Genomic DNA, 17280 nt, shown 5'->3' on the forward strand with positions numbered 1-17280 from the left:
TTGTACTCCATCCCTCTCGCAATGAAGGCCAACATTCCATTCGCCTTCCTGATTACCTGCTGCACCTGCAAACTAACTTTTTGGGATTCATGCACAAGGACCCCCAGGTCCCTCTGCACCGCAGCATGTTGTAATTTCTCCCCATTCAAATAATATTCCCTTTTACTGTTTTTGTTTCCAAGGTGGATGACCTCACACTTTCCGACATTGTATTCCATCTGCCAAACCTTAGCTCATTCGCTTAACCTATCTAAATCTCTTTGCAGCCTCTCTGTGTCCTCTACACAGCACGCTTTCCCACTAATCTTTGTGTCATCTGCAAATTTTGTTACACTACACTCTGTCCCCTCTTCCAGGTCATCTATGTATATTGTAAACAGTTGTGGTCCCAGCACCGGTCCCTGTGGCACACCACTAACCACCGATTTCCAACCCGAAAAGGATCCATTTATCCAGACTCTCTGCTTTCTGTTAGCCAGCCAATTCTCTATCCATGTTAATACATTTCCTCTGACTCCACGTAACTTTATCTTCTGCAGTAACCTTTTGTGTGGCACCTTATTGAATACCTTTTGGAAATCTAAATACACCACATCCATCGGTACACCTCTATCCACCATGCTCGTTGTATCCTCAAAGAATTCCAGTAAATTAGTTAAACATGATTTCCCCTTAGTTAAACATGATTTCCCCTTGGTAACAGTAACACAACTCGAGGGCAAGAAAGCAGCTCTACAGACGTCTGAAGGCCGAGGGCCAACAGAAAACCCGCAACCTAAAGAACAGATGATGGGTGAAGAAAGCTCAAGAAATCCAGCAGCTAGCCGACAACCATGACATGCAAGGATTCTTCAGCGCAATCATGATAACCTACGGCCCAAACACCCAAGGCCGTACCCCACTACTGGCCAAGAACGGAGAGGTGCTCATCAAGGATAGAGAGGCAGTTAGTTCCCGCTGAAAGGAGCACTTCAAGTATCTCCTCAACCGAGACTCTGTCTTCGACGTGAGTGTCCTCGACTCCATCCCACAGCATGCTACCCACCACCATCTCAGCACAACCCCAGCCCGGCACGAGGTTGAAAAGGCCATCCGACAACTGAAGAACAACAAGTCATCAGGAGCAGATGGAATCCCTGCCGAAGCCCTAAAACATGGTGGAGAAGCACAATTGGTGCAGATCCATTACCTCATCTCTCTTATCTGGAAGGAGGAGATCATGCCTGGAGATCTCAGAGACGCTGTAATCATGACCATTTTCAAGAAAGGGGACAAGTCCAATTACGGTAACTACAGCGGAATCTCCCTGCTGCCAATCACTGGGAAAGTCATCGCAAGAATCCTCCTGAATTACCTTCTTCCTGTGGCTGATGAACTCCTCCCAGAATGCGGATTCTGCCCACTAAGGGGCACAATGGACATGATCTTCACCGCACAGCAGATATGAGAAATGCAGGGAACAGCACCAACTCTTGTATATGGCCTTATTCGACCTCACAAAAGCCCTCGACACTGTCAACCGTGAAGGATTATGGAGCATCCTCCTCAGATTCGGCTACCCTAAAAAGTTTGTCACCATTCTCCGCCTGCTCCATGATGACATGCAAGCTGTGGTCCTGAACAACGGATCTATTCCACGTTCGGACCGGGGTCAAGCAAGTCTGTGTCATCGCACCAACGCTCTTCTTGATCTTCCTTGCTGCAATGCTCCATCTCGCCCTCGGCAAGCTCCCCACTCGAGTAGACAAACGGGAATCTATTCAACCTGTGCCGCCTCCAGGTCAGATCCAAGGTCGTCCCATCCTTCATCATCGAACTACAGTACGCAGACTACGCCTGCGTCTGCACACACTCAGAGGCCGAACTCCCAGCCATCATCAACACCTTCACTGAGTCGTACGAAAACATGAACCTTACACTAAACATCTATAAGACAAAGGTCCTCTACGAACCTGCCCCCACCACACAATATTGCCCCCCGGTTATCAAAATTCACGACGAGGCCTTGGACAACGTGGACCATTTTCCATACCTTGGGAGTCTACTGTCAACAAGGGCAGACATCGACGACGAGGTCCAACACCTCCTTCAGTGTGCCAGTGCAGCCTTCAGTCGCCTGAGGAAGAGAGTGTTTGAAGACCAGGACCTCAAACCTGGCACCAAGCTCATGGTCTACAGTGTAGTGGTGATACCCACCCTCCTATATGGCTCAGAGACATGGACTATGTACAGCAAGCACCTCCAAACACTGGAGAAGTACCACCAACGCTGCCTCCGCAAGATCCTGCAAATCCATTGGCAGGATAGGAGCACCAATAACAGTGTCCTCGCTCAGGCCAATATCCCTAGCATCGAAGCACTGACCACGCTCGATCAGCTCTATTGGGCGGGCCACATCACCCACATGCCTGACACAAGACTTCCAAAACAAGCGCTCTACTTGGAGCTCCGACACAGCAAGCGGGCTCCAGGTGGGCAGAGGAAACGCTTCAAGGACACCCTCAATGCCTCCTTGAAAAAATGTAACCGCCACCGACACCTGCAAATCCCTGGCCCAAGACCGCCCAAAATGGAGGAAGAGCATCCGGGAAGGCGCTGAACACCTCGAGTCTCTTCGCCGGGAGCAAGCTGAAGCCAAGTGTCGACAGCGGAAGGAGAGCACAGCAACCCTTGCTCCCCACCCACCCGTTCCCCCAACCACCGTCTGCCCCACCTGTGACAGAGACGGTAGGTCCTGTATCGGACTCTTCAGTCACCTGAGGACTCATTTCTAGTGTGGAAGCAAGTCATCCTCGACTCCGAGGGACTGCCTATGATGATGATGAGAGGATGGGTTGTTTTCCAATAATCGGAGTGTTGCACTCTGTAAAGCGTAACACATTATGTGATAGTGACTCTTCCATGATGGTGCCCACAGTGAGTCACAAAATAAACTGTTCTTTATGTAATGCCCAATGTATTATTACATAGTGCAAGTTGAATCACTGAACAGATTAGAAGTAACATAGACAACTCTGCATACCAACTCTGCAGCAGAATGACGTCGTCCTGTTCCTGCAGCACATTTCAAGATCCCTGGGGAGGCTGATTCATGTTGGAGTCAGGCCAGAGATCAAGCAGGGCACAATGTGTACAAGTTGTGCAGGGGAGGGAGATGTTGTTGAAGTAACTTTGGTGAGTTGCTGCAGTGCATCCAGTAGATTGTACAGACCGCAGTTACAGTGTGCCGATAATGGAGGGGGAGGATATTGAGTCCATTGGCAAGGGCACCGATCAAGCAAACTACTCTGTTTTGGATGCTGATGTGTTCTTAAGTTGTGTTGCAGCTACACCTATCCAGTCAAGTGATGTCTTCCATACACTTCTTACTTGAGCCCTGCAGCTGTTGGATAGGTTTTGAGGGGTCAGGAGCTATTTTTCCTTTAAGCTGTGTGGCCACGCAGCGCTCCAGAGGACCCAGTCAGTCGGCTTGCCAGGGGCCATGCAAGGCCAGAAAGAATTACAGGGAACATTAGTTGGTAGATGAGCTACTTGCCACAGAATACCCAGCCTCTGCACTATTATTGCTCACTGGCCACCCCCAAGACATTGATGGTGAGGAATTTAGCAATGAAGATGCCATTGAAGGTCCCGGGAAAATGGCTGGGTTCAAGATGTTCATTAGCTGGCACTTAGTTGGTGCAAATGTTAGCTGCCACTTGTCAGTCCCAGCCTGGATGCTATTCACATCCTCCTGTGTGCTGGCACGGGCTGCTTCATTACTAGTGAAGTTATGAATGGAGCTGAAAGCTGTAGAATCATCAGCAAACAGCCCTCCGCCTGACCTTGTGATGGAGCAACTGAAGATGGTAAGGCTGAGGACGCATCCGTGAAGAGCTCCTGCAGTGATGTCCTGGGGCTGTGACGATTGGTTTCTGACAATCGCAACATTCTTCCTGTGTGTCAGGTATGCTCGCAGCCACTGGAGTGTTTTCCATTGACCTTAGTTTGGCTACCGCTCATTGGTGCAGTACTCAGTCACACACTGCCTTGATTACAGCTGCAGCCACTCAACTCTCTCTTCAGGCGTCAATTTTTCTGTGATAGTCGCTACTTCCAGATTGCTTGTTTTGTAAACAAATTGAGCCATTTGATTGGGTGGTTTAGTGTGGATTCCTTATTCCTAATTGGTAATGGTATCCTTTGATACCTGTCTGGATATTTGAGCAAATCAATCTGGTTAATTGAAACGAAACTGGTTATTTAAGCCAATGGTTAAGGTGTAACATACAGCATTAAGGTGTATTGTACACATTGAAAATGTGATGCACACTAGGCCATATTTCTTTAGATCTATTTTTGTCTATGATAATTTACATGGACTCTTCTAAAATGCATGCCCTTGGAAACTATATTAAGATGTATTAAAACAGTTACTACATTTAAAAAGAGTAGAAGTTCTCCAAGGCAAGACCTGGATTATTTACTTTTGTGTCATTCAAAAATCTTTAAACACGAGGTACTGCATTTTGTTTAAAATGGCAAAGAACTGCAATTTTCAATGATTGATTACTACATTAACTTTTGGGGATGTATGTAGTCATAATCAAGTGATGTTTTCAACTTATTCCATCATTTTGTACAACAAAGATAATATAGTCCCATATGGTTACATTATGTATGTTAGCCTTGTGGCAGCTCTTCTGGGAGGATTACATCATGGCATCTAATTAACGGGGTGAAAATGTTAAAATGGTGCATACCTAATATGATTTAACATCTCCATTGTTGTTCAGGCAAAAATCAATTATACTGCCGTGCAGACATTTCAACATGGAGCCATGTCTGTAGCTGGGAGTGACGCTATTTTATTTGCAAAGCAATCCTTCCTTTTCAGGCCCTCCTCATTTTTATTTTGTTTAAATACTCCTTATCCCGGTAGGAGATGTTATTTTAATTGCTGTTAACATGCTCATGGAGAGCTGGCATTCCAAGCCTGGCTGTCGTGGGATTTTATTTCAGCTGATAGCGCAACTGTGCTAAGAATGCAAAGTCCCGCCATTGTATGAATATGTGTCAGTATCCTGTCTATCCCTGCATGCAAATTCTGTATTCCGATCTAGAATTGTCAATTATTTTGTAGTTCATTATCACCTAAGCAGAGAATTACAGTACTTGAACAATTTATTTATATCCATCAGTGAGTCACTACCGAGCACATCAGTTACAGATTAGTTCGCAGTAAATATAAAGAATATTCTGCAGCCTTTCAGTGTCTGGGCAGAAACAGCATCTCCGCAGGGAATCAGTGATCAGCTGCAGCCCATGTACATTAAAATCAATTGATCCAAATTGTCTATACTCAGAAATCATCCCATCAGTCACTTCGACTCCCTGGTGCGTGGGGAATTAGAACTGATTGATTTTAATGTGTTTATGAATCTGCCGTTTATTGACTCGCTGAAGAGTCCCACTCAGTCACTGCCCAATATCGCCACTGTCCAAGGATCTCTGTTAGTTTTACTGGAACAACTCGTGCATCCAACTTCATGAGAGGCCGCAGTACTAGAATTCGGAGATAAGCAACCATTGAATACAGCTGATCATACAGAAGCTCCGGGGTTATAATGCTTTGGGACGTTTTTGAGAACCAGATTTCAATAAACTGACAGTTGAAACAACAAAATAAGAGGTGAGCATGGGTGATCTGAACATGGGACGCAAAGAACATGCACTTTGGTTGTGTGCAGGTGTATGTAAATGTGTGCGTGAGTATGTAAGTGCGTGCGTGAGTATGTAAATATGTGCATGAGTATGTAAATGTGTGTGAGAAAGAGAGATTGAGAGATAAACTTTGAGCAGTCTTGCTCTTCCAATGTTTCATTCAAGTCCATGCCTGTGCTTTTGACTTCATATACGTTTATGCCTGACCTGGAAGTTCTTGGTGTCACTGGTTACAAAGGGGAGGGTGGGGGAATGTTAATTCTGAAACATTACATTGGAAAAAAATCACCACTAAATGTGACTTTGACCCCTTTTTGGTCTATTTTTATAGCAGCCCTTCACATTTATTCAACTTTCCTCATAATTGAGAGATTTACCAGTTGAATCCAGAACAAATGATTTGCTTGAGCTGAAAGGGTCAGCAATGCGTTGAACTTAATTTGCATTCAAAAGTTTATATTAAGTTCATTATTTTTGTCAATGTGATTTTCTATATTAAAATTGAATTCAAATGTTGCACAGGTCCTCCTGGTGAAAGAGGAAACGATGGATCTCCTGGCCAGGATGGTATGTAAACACATACGTGGAAAAAAAGCAAATATCAGAATTCCCTGTCTGAGGATATATTGAAGAAAAATAAATAGTAATAGTATGCTAATCTAGTTTTACTTTTTAATTCATTTTGTGTTTTCTGTCCAAATTTCCATAAATGCTTCCAGCTGTGAGAGAAGCATGTTGGCTCCAGGCCTCTCTGCCATGTTCTTTACCTGTACCTACATTTCTCCATAGCTTCTTTAGGGAGAGAAATTGGTGCAAGTTTTTCCGCATGTTTGCAAAGCTTTGGAAAATGTTTCAGAGCTTCCTTGGAGAAGGAGCTGTGGGCTCTGGAAGGACTTGTACATCAAATATTGCTGCAAGTGCCTCGTGTAGAGAAATGGGGTTAGTGGCACACTTTTAATCAGGGACATGCAATGAATGTCATGGCTATTTTGGTATGTTGCATAGTTTTTTTATAGCCTGCGAGTTGCTTTTATTTTCTTAGAATTGCTTTCACTTTTAAGAATTGCTTTCACCTTTCAAGACACAGTCTTGCATGCTATAATTTAGAGATATCTAGAAGAGTTAGCTCATATAGTGGCTTATCGAGTAACTATGGCACCCAGTTTAATACTGAGCCTTCTGCACCTAGAAAGAGCAGGTCAGAGGCTGGGTATTCTGCGGCGAGTGTCTCACCTCCTGACTCCATCCTTTCCACCATCTACAAGGCGCAAGTCAGGAGTGTGATGGAATACTCTCCACTTGCCTGGAAGAGTGCAGCTCCAACAACACTCAAGAAGCTCGACACCATCCAGGACAAAGCAGCCCGCTTGATTAGCACCCCATCCACCACCTTAAACATCCACTCCCTCCACCACTGGCTGCAGTGTGTGCCATGTGATGCACTGCAACAACTCGCCAAGGCTTCTTCGGCAGCACCTCCCAGACCCGCGACCTCTACCACCTAGAAGGACAAGGGCAGTAGGCGCGTGGGAACACCATCACCTGCAAGTTCCTGTCCAAGTCACACACCATCCTGACTTGGAGATATATCGCCGTTCCTTCATCGTCGCTGGGTCAAAATCCTGTATCTCCCTCCCTAACAGCACTGTGGGAGTTCGTTCACCACAAGGACTACAGCGGATCAAGAAGGCAGCTCACCACCACTTTCTCAAAGGCAATTAGGGACGGGCAATAAATGCTGACCTTGCCAGCGACGCCCACATCCCGGAACAAATAATTTTTTTTAAGTCTTGAGATCCACCGCTGGTCTGCTGAGTTTGCTGATTTTAGCCATGGTGGTATTGAGGTGCTACGATTGCCTCTGAACCAGGGAAGAGAAAAGTTAGCCCAGATTCTTGTTTCCTACTCGCTGACCAGTGAGCCCTGCTGGAAAGTGTTTGTGCGACTTAAGTACAGGATCGGGTTTGCGTTGGGTGCCACACACAGTCAAGAGTCCACGCATAAAGAATGCTCCCTTTGGTGAAGTAGCGGAGAGGGAGAAAAGAGCTGAGAAAAAAAAAATATTTACAGGATGGTAATTGACAGAATAGTATGGAACTCGTAATTCAAAGGTTGACTGACTATATGTAAAATAAAATACACTGCATAATTACATTCGTACATTACAATTTAAATTATATACATTATATTTTGAGACTGCCCTTGGAACATCTACCAAAATAAGTCGTCCTCCAACCACAATGCTGGGATGAGGGACGTCGACTACCTCAGAAAAATCTCTAATTTCCGTATAAAATAGTATACTAAAATCCAAGGTCTTGCATCTTGATAACACAGATTTTGTGATGTATTCAGAAGTCATTCCTCCTAATTGGGAATTGGAATGTAGTTGGGATAAGTACACAAACAATCTGGGGTGCATTTTATACATGGGTATGACTAATCAACCAGATCTTTTGGAAAGGCATAACTGCCAGTTACCAGGATAAATCAGTGGGTTGACAAAATAAGCTTGCAGTGTGTAGCGTTAGCAGCTCACTTCCTCTTCCAAATATTGCGTATTTATTTGACCCTATTGTTCGGACCTTGTATTTTATATTCCTGTTTTGACTTCTCATTTTTGTGCGCAGGATCCAGTTAAGGGAGAGTACAATTAACCATTCCTTCATGTTAACCATGAAGAGTGGTCCAAACTGATTTGCCCTCCATTTCGTCCTCCTTTGCTGTGTAGGGCATCTGGCCTTTGTTCTGCCACCCTCTCATGGCAGAGTCAAGATCGAGAAGACACTCGGTGTGGAGTCATAGACACAAACCAACATCCTACTACTCTACAGTGGTAATCTGGATCACTGTGCGCTGCATTACCTGCAAAGTTTCACTAATGACCGCAATAATTTGGTTAGGCCGCACTTGGAGTACTGCGTACAATTCTGGTCGGCACATTATGAAAAAGAAACAGAGGCACTGGAAAGGGTGCATTTTCAGAAATACAAGGGTATACATATCAGGAAGGGATGAACAGGCTGGGTCTCTTTTCGCTTGAAAAGGAAGGCTGAGGGGTGACCTAATAGAGGTCTTTAAAATTGTGAAAGGTTTTGATAGAGTGGATACAGAGAGAATGTTTCCACTTGTGCAGAAGAGCAAAGCTAGAGGCCATCAATATAAGACAGTCACCAAGAAATCCCATAGGGAATTCAGAAGAAACTTCTTTATCCAGAGAGTGGTGAGACTGTGGAACTCACTTCTACAGGGAGTAGTTGAGGCAAGTAGTATAGATGCATTCAAGAGGAGGCTAGATAAGCATATGAGGGAGAAGGGAATAGAGGGTTATGCTAACAGAGTTAGATGAGGAAAGATAGGAGGAGGCTCGATTGGAGCATAAACGTTGGCATGGACTGGTTGGGCTGAATGGCCTGTTTCTGTGCCTTTTATCCTATGTAATCCTTTGTCATTATTCTTCTCTCCAGATTTTTATAAAACGCGATCCGGTTAAGTTTCTTACTATAAATCCTTAAGTGGTTTGTCAGTGCAATACCTGCATGTTGACAAAGTTCAGGGAGAGCGCATTCTTGGCCACAGTGTATCAAGGTGAAATAGGTCAGTTGTTCAAGTTTCCCACAAGAGCAGGGTCCGCCACATAACTCGAGAGTCGGCTAGGGGATGAAACCTGAATTGCTTATTTTTTAATAACATTCTGCAGCTAAGAACTCACTGCAGAGTCCTGTTCCCCAGGTATTTTGGCAATGTACAGATACTATACTGACAAAACATTTTGGTTAGATTTCAATGACACTTCAGAGACGAAGGGGTCAAAATTCCGTTTCTAACGCCTCCCATTACCGCCGGAGAGGGGCGGCTAACGGACAGCTAATAACCGTCGGCGGTGACCAGATTCCTCGGCTCCCGCTAAATTTAGTTGGGCGCGGTGACAAGAGGTACCGCTGCGCACTCTGCCGTCACCCACGTGCGAGCGGCTACGAAATTAGGTAAGTATGGTGGCCTTACCGGCAAAGCTGGTGGGACATCGGGGATCCCGGGGCAGTAGTGTCCAGAGATCAAGGTGAGTGGTTATGTTAATTTAAAAAAAAAACATTTATGTATTAATGGGACCAGTGAGGGGGTGTGGGTGAGGGAAATTGTTGGAAACTTTTTTTTTTCCATTTTTTTCATCTGGCATGCCGGCAGCCTACCACTCCGTTGGCACCTGAGGATGTGTGTGCAATGCCAGTTTTAGCACTGCTCTCTCATCTTTGGGCGGAAAATTGAATTTTGCACTTTGAGGCGGCATCTAACGCCTGTCGTTAAAATTCAGCATGCAGCCGGTGTCACTGCCTCAAAAAATATATATATTACATTGGTCATTCACAATAAAGAACTAACTTTACCACCAATGCCCCGAGTCAGACCCAGGAATCTTTATGGATAATGGGGGTGCAAACAATCGACGCTGTACTGTATATGATGTAGGCACTTAAATATTCAATGAAAAAAAATTATCTGTATCGTACATAAATAAATATAAATATATATATATATATATATATATATTTCTGCATGTGATAATGCATAATTCATTGTATAGCATGGTCTTGCCGATCGAAATTTCACTGTGCTCCTTTGAGAATTTGGCATATGCCCAAGGGAATCTTCCATAGACATTTATCATCTGCTTTACTCCAAATTAATTGCAATCCTTGGATTCATGATGGTTTTGGCTCATTTCCTTGCAGCTGAGTGCTGTCTCAGATTGTGTTTGTTCACTGCCCAATTCATACAATTTAAGCAAGCACCTTGAACATTTGTGAGAATTATGGACCCTTCAAAACCGTGGCACCCGTGAAACTCAGGATTACTAAATCATTGGCAGTTTTGATCTTGCTGGACTTTTATTTTATTATTTCCTCCCCATAATCTGCTTCTCTAGCTGGTGGTGACTTATGTTGAACTGTAGTTCAGCAATGGCCAAGTACGGATTAATTTAGATTGCTTTGGTGAGATAACTTTTGGATTTCTGTCGCAAAGAGCCAGCACGTGCATGATATGCTGACTGGCCTCCTCCTGTCCTGCAACAGTCATTGATTCTGCACTATTACGGTGGCACCTTGCCCAAGTTGCCATTTGGCAGTTGTAAATATTACAATCTCTGGTTTATTAGAACCGGTTTCTTTAGGTAGTGTCACACTAGTTCCTGTAAACTGACCTTCAAGTCGAAACTCCGCCTTTTCTGTCCTGAGGTGAATGGGTTGTCATGTGAAGAAAGGTTGAGCAGGTTGGGCCTATACTCATTGGAGTTTAGAAGAATGAGAGGTGATCTTATTGAAACATATAAGATACCGAGGGGGCTCGGTAAGGTAGATGCAGAGGGAATGTTGCCACAAGTAAATTTACACAATCCAATCAGAACATTACACAAATCCGTCCATTGTGATGCCATAAATAAGGCTATGAGAGCCACTTTCATGTTTTGATCAACAGACCTTGTCTGCTCTTTAAGTATAAACGAAAATAATTTAAAATATATTGACAAGTGAGCCTAGAAAGTGATTCTGGAGATCGCCACAGGCAGATCTGATTCTTTCCCTATCTGATGTTTAATTACACGAATATCCGGGAGGGATCATTGGACAGTGACTAGAAGTGGGAACATCGGTTGATTTCCTCCTCCTCCCCACCGACCCCTCCCCATCCCTCACCCCTTACGTTGGGAATGCTTGGGTCAATTTTATCAATGAACCGCTGGCCTGGATTGAGGTCAGCATGGACCAAGGAACACATTTTCATTGTCTATATGGTTCAGTAGCAAACTATCTGGTGCATTTACCCACTTAATTGTAAGGGAAGCTACAATACTAGGCATCTATACTGGTGAACCGATGACAGGGGAATGACTAAGACAAAGTTCACCCATTTACCCAGTTACCATTGCATTTATGGATGAACCTGGTGGAGTCTTTCTTTCATATCTGCTCAATCAGGTTAAAATGCAAGTTTCTCAACTGATGCACTATATGACTTCAATGGTAAAAAATACAATAAAGTAGAACATTTTTGAAGTATCATCTCTTTTTAAAATTCTCATAAATATTTGCCTCCTATGTGGTTTTTATTTCATTTCTTCATTAATCTTCTTAATTATTCCAGGTCCAAGGGGTGAACCAGGCATTCGTGGTCCATCTGGAATCCCAGGAACAAGAGGACCTGTGGGACCACCAGGTTAGTGTTTTCAGCACTACATTTAGTCAGTTCTGATGCATTATTAACTAAATCAATGTAGGAAGTTGATAAACTCTAAGCAAATGCAAATGTAAAAAAAATACTTCAACAACCAACATTTATATTGTATATTTAACATAGCAAAGCGTCCCAAGGCATGCTTAACAAGCGCTATCAATAAAAAAAACATTTTTGACCGAGCTACAGAAAGAGATATCAGAACAGATGACCAAAAGCTTGGTCAAAGAGCATTTTAAAAGAGGAGAGAGCGATAGAGAGGCGGAGAGGTTTAGGGAGCGAATTCCAGAGCTTAAGGCCGAAGCTGTCAGTGGTGGAGCAATTAAAATCGGGGACGCACAAGAGGCCAAAATTGGAGGAGCGCAGAGATCTCGAAGGCTTGTAGGGCTGGAGGAGGTTACAGAGATAGAGAGGGGTGAGGTCATGGAGAGCTTTGAAAACAAGGATGAGGATTTTAAAATTGAGACATTGTTGGACCAGGAGCCAGTGTAGTTCAGCAAGCGCAGGGGTGATGGGTGAATGTTTGTGGCGGAGGAGTGGCGAGAGTTCGTGGTGGAGGTGCGGCAAATGAGGTTACAGGGCCCAGAAGAGCCGAGGGCCCAGGGGCAGCACGGGCCTGCCCACACTGCAATATGTGTGCGCGCTAGGTCCATGCAGCAGAGCTGGTCTCCAGTTGTCCTGGTTAATCCTTGCCACTGGATAAAGGCCTAGTTCTATCAAGCCCGTGTGGTGGCTGATGTGCAACGGTCACCACACATTTAAAGAGAAAAATCCACGCACAGGCATCTTCCACCCTTCAATTGGAGTTCAGGACTGGAATATCGGCTCCTTCATTGAAACATCTGTGAACTCATGTGGAAGCAAGTCATCCTCGTCCGAGGGACTATCTATGATGATGGGGATGATGGGTGAACGAGACTTGGAGCAAGTTAAGATACAGGCAGCAGAGATTTGGATGAGCTCAGGTTTATGTAGGGTGGAAGGGGGGAGGCCGGCCAGGAGAGCATTGGAATAGTCAAGTCTGAAGGATGGATGAGGGTTTCAGCAGCAGATGAGCTGAGGCAGGGGTGGAGTTGCAGAGGTGGAAGTCGGCAGCCTTACTGATGGCGTGGATATCTGGTCAGTGAAACAGAGTAAGTTGTGGCAAGACAAAGTGAAATGATCAATCTATTTTGTATTTTTTGTGCTCAGCTGAAGTGTAGTCGATCCCAGTCCTGTACTCTGCTGACAGATCTCACATAGCTAAGCACTGTGAACTTGACAAATCAGTGTTGCAGCTTTTAAAATCATTGGATTTGTAGTATGTGTTCCTAGCTGACACAGAGTAACCACAGTAAAAAAATAACATTCCTGACTGGAACGTGAGATGAAAATATTAAAATAAAAACATCGGGAGAGATGTATAACAGGCGGCTGATCCGATATCGTCACTATTGCCAAAAGTCAAAATCATTCCCATTGAGTACAAAATCACTCCTTGTGTCCTCTTTTTCAAGTAACTATCTAATTCATTCTACTTACCTTTTTCCCACTGATACTTGTTTTTCAAACTCAATTAATTTTGGATTTTTTTTGCACTTTTTTTCCTAATTTCTTCAATTCAGTTTTTCTGCTTTCCTTTTTAATGTTTTGTTTGTTTCATTGTGTATTTTCTGACATTTACAGTTCAAGCTCTTGGTTTCGTTGTTCTTTGCTTCTTTACCTGTTCTGTGTTTTTTGCATTTCTCTAAACTACTCGCCACTTTTTCCCCCTCTCTTGTTTTGGCTGCTATTTTTCTTTCTGTAAGTCCACTGTTTTTCTTTTTCTATTTCAGAGGTGTTGGAGATTTACAGATCTTTATGCATACAGTAGGGATTACTGTAATCCAACCCTTGCTGCTCCAAAACGGCAGCAATAGACAACTAGCAAAAAAGGCTACTTTTAATATTTAGTGTTCTGGAGAATGCATAAAAACTAAACCAGAGTGTACCAAGGCAGGAAGGATGCCTGCGAGCCAGTGCAAAGGCATGAGTAAGAGTTGTAAAGGGGTCACTTCAGTGCACCAGACACAGAGAGAAGAGAAAACTGAGATCAGAGTCCTTGGCCTAGAAATTGGATGGCATCGTGCCTGATTTTCGGGCGCTAAACTGGCACCATCACCTCCAATATGGCGGGCAGGAAGTGTACGCTCATTACGAACTGGAAGGACGCCTCCTGCCATATTTGTGTAGGCAAAAAATAGGTATCCAGGGCCCACCCCTGTAACAGGCGGTAGACCCTTCACATAGTAAAATAAGGTGTCTAACACCTGTTTGAGGCTGCCTCTGCAATATTGGGTGGCCAGCACACAGCTGGCACAAGGCATCACAATTGAGTGATGGACCAGAGATTCTTTTCTTGTCCATCATCTGCCGTGTGTACCTGGTCTACATGGTTAAAGGGACAGCTGCAGGCCGCAACCAACAAAGTAAGTGTTTAAAATATTGGAGCAGGAGAGCTCGTCTCGGCTTCACATTCAAACAACGTGGGAACTACCAGCCACTGCACCCACCTTCCCCCCCTCACCCCCCACCCCCCGCAACACAACCTGAGCTTGACTCCCATCCCCAATCGCCGCTGCTGTCCTCCCCCAATACCTCTGATCGCTGACCACCCTTCCCAATTGCAGCCACCTTTATCCTCCCTCCCGGTCCCCTTTACGGACTTACCTGAGAGCGACGCAGCAGCCCGATCTTCACGTCGTCTTCTCCTGTCTGCTATTTGGGAGCTCCCTTTAGGAGTCGGCAGCTCACCGGCTCGATGAAAATAGGGCCCGGAGCCCAATATTACGTGTGCCTTGAGCCTATCCATTCAGGGGCGCTTTAAACTGCACCAGCACAGTTCTGCTCCGTGCTCAGGAAATCCTGACCTCTGTGCTCCCTGGGCTTGATGCAAATCACTCTGGGATGTAAATCACTGATTGCATTTCCTACAATACAACAGTGACTACGCTTTAAAATATTTCATTAGCTGTGAAACACGTTTGGGGTGAAATTGCCCATTTTTTTAGAGGCCAGGCGCCAATGGGATGGAAGAGACTTTTCACCCTGTGGGTGGGGGTCTGGTGGGGTGGGGGGGGCGCGACCGGCTCTTGGGGAAATAGCCCGGGAGTTTGCAGAGGCGCTGCCATGGCAGGGCCGTGCCACACAGGTAGCGCCCCAAGCTGTCGCACAACCAGCGATGACGTCATCGCTGTGTGCGGCAACTCCTCAGCAGGTCGCGAGGCTGGCCGGCATCCGCTCGCGGTGCGGCATTTAAAGGGGAGGTCGCCAGCATCCCGCACCATCATTTTGACTGGTTTGATGACTCTTGGGTCGGCTCCTGTACGTGATCCCTAGCGTGGTCCGGGCTGCCATCGTCCAGCCTGGCACTCGGTTTTGGGTGCCAGGCTGCAGGCCTAGTCCCACGCTACCCTGGTGGCTGAGTGGAGGCCATCAGAGGCTGTGCAGAGTGCACAGCGGCCCTCCCCTTTTAGTGAAGGGTGGGGGGTGGGGGCTGCTGAAGCGGCCCAGAACCCGCCCCCACAGGAAGTGATGCACACGAGATTGCGCTCCACTTCCTTTTGAGGGGACGGTAAGCCCAATTCAGTGGCGGGGGCGAGACTTCTGCGCCGGGCACAGGAAGTCCCGGCCCGAGCAGGTTACCGCCCAAATTCGGGGTGCAGGGCAATCTTGCCCCCAAAGTCATGAAAGGCGGTATATAAATGTAAGTTCTTCTTTCTTTAAATGAGGGGGCAGCAGAAAAGCTTAGATAATTCTCCTCTGTGCACCCACAGCATAAAATGCAGCAGGCAAAATGTGTCAGGGGATCAATATCAGGCCCCAAAAGGGCAGATTAGAAAATCTTTCATTACACAGATCATGGTTTTTATTATGTTCCTAACACAGATGAGACTGCACACAGGGAGGTTAAAGTAACAGTGACCTCAGTCTTTATTAAGACACTCCAGAGTGAGGAACAGGCCTTAGGGGCCTGCTTATATACAGTGCTCCCAAGGGATGCTGGGATCTCTCGGGACATCAGAGATGCACTCCCTGGTGGCAGTCCATGGGAGTGCATGCTTTACAGATACAAAATAGTTTTAATGTGGAATTCTGTGCTACAAACCATTGAAGCAGTATTCATAAATATTTTAAAAGGGAATTTGATAGTAGCTTGAATAACAACAAAAATGTATTGCGTTTATATAGCACCTTTAACGTCCCCAAGTGCTTCACAGTAGCGTAATAAGAAAAAAATAACACTGAGCCAAAGAAGGAGACATTTGAACAGTAGACCAAAAACTTGGCCAAAAAAGTAGGTTTTAAGGAGCATCTTAAAGGCAGAGGGGCCGAGGAGTTTAGGAAGGGAATTCCAGAGCTTGGAGTCTGGACAACAGAAAGCACGGCCGCCAATGGTAGAACGTAACAAGTGGGAAAAGAGAAATATTCAGGTATATCGAGAATGAGCAGGAATGTGGGATGAGACTGGGTGGCTCATGTGGAATATAAACACTCGTATTGACTTGATGGAATAAATGGCCAGTTTCTGTGCTGTCACATTCTAGCTTCACCTTCACCTTCTTCTTCATCTTCATCTTCATCTTCATCTTCTTCTTCATCTTTCATATCGTAGTAGTAAAGCAAATCAAATATCAATATCTAAATCAGATATCCAGGCCAAAGCTTGTAACAGCATGGATATCTTGTAGGCTGCCTGGGAATTTCCTCTGAGGGCAGTGCTTGATGATTGCTCCAGGGTCTGATCAGAAGCCGCACAGTTGCATGATGGGGGATGCTTTAATCTTCTATCTATGGAGAAGGTGGCAGCATCTACCATGACCGGTTCTGAGATCGGTTGATGGCTGTCCACTGTTTGTGAGGAAGGTTTGATGTTTCAGGTTGTGCTTTGTGGTCTATGATTTTATACTGCTCTTAATCCTGGTTCTTGCATTGCAGAAATGAAAGGCCACCTGAGCAGTAATGATTGTTTTCTTTGAAATGCAGACTTGAGCCCTGTCCAGCATTGCGCATATGCTGCTGCTGATCCCTACAGCCAGGAGGTTAGGAAGTTTTCAGTCACATACTACGTCCTGATACCATCTACACTGTTCCTGGACAGTGTCTGTTCAGGTGGACTAAGTGGCTTTGTGGCCACATGCTGTTATGTCCAGCAGCCCATCTTACCATTTGCTCAGTCTGAGTGACAGGCAACCCTGGCACTTAACTTCATGACCTTTGGAATAAAAGTTAAGCAATTGAATCTATTGTCAGTGATGTTTTGAAATTTAATACATCCGGACTGAGTTGCTTAAATTGATGGAATAGCTGGAATATGGTTCTGTGTGT

At 45.1% G+C, this 17280-nt stretch overlaps 1 protein-coding gene across 1 annotated transcript in view; it reads left to right on the forward strand.

Annotated features, from left to right (window-relative positions):
- emid1 (EMI domain containing 1) overlaps positions 1-17280 on the forward strand; it is a 398814-nt gene that overhangs the window by 309612 nt on the left and 71922 nt on the right. The window contains exon 7 of the mRNA XM_070887893.1: positions 11845-11916. Coding sequence (XP_070743994.1) covers positions 11845-11916 — 72 coding nt within the window. The remainder of the gene's footprint in view (positions 1-11844; positions 11917-17280) is intronic.

This window comes from Pristiophorus japonicus, chromosome 8 (assembly GCF_044704955.1).
Source record: "Pristiophorus japonicus isolate sPriJap1 chromosome 8, sPriJap1.hap1, whole genome shotgun sequence".
NCBI classification, from domain to species: domain Eukaryota; kingdom Metazoa; phylum Chordata; class Chondrichthyes; family Pristiophoridae; genus Pristiophorus; species Pristiophorus japonicus.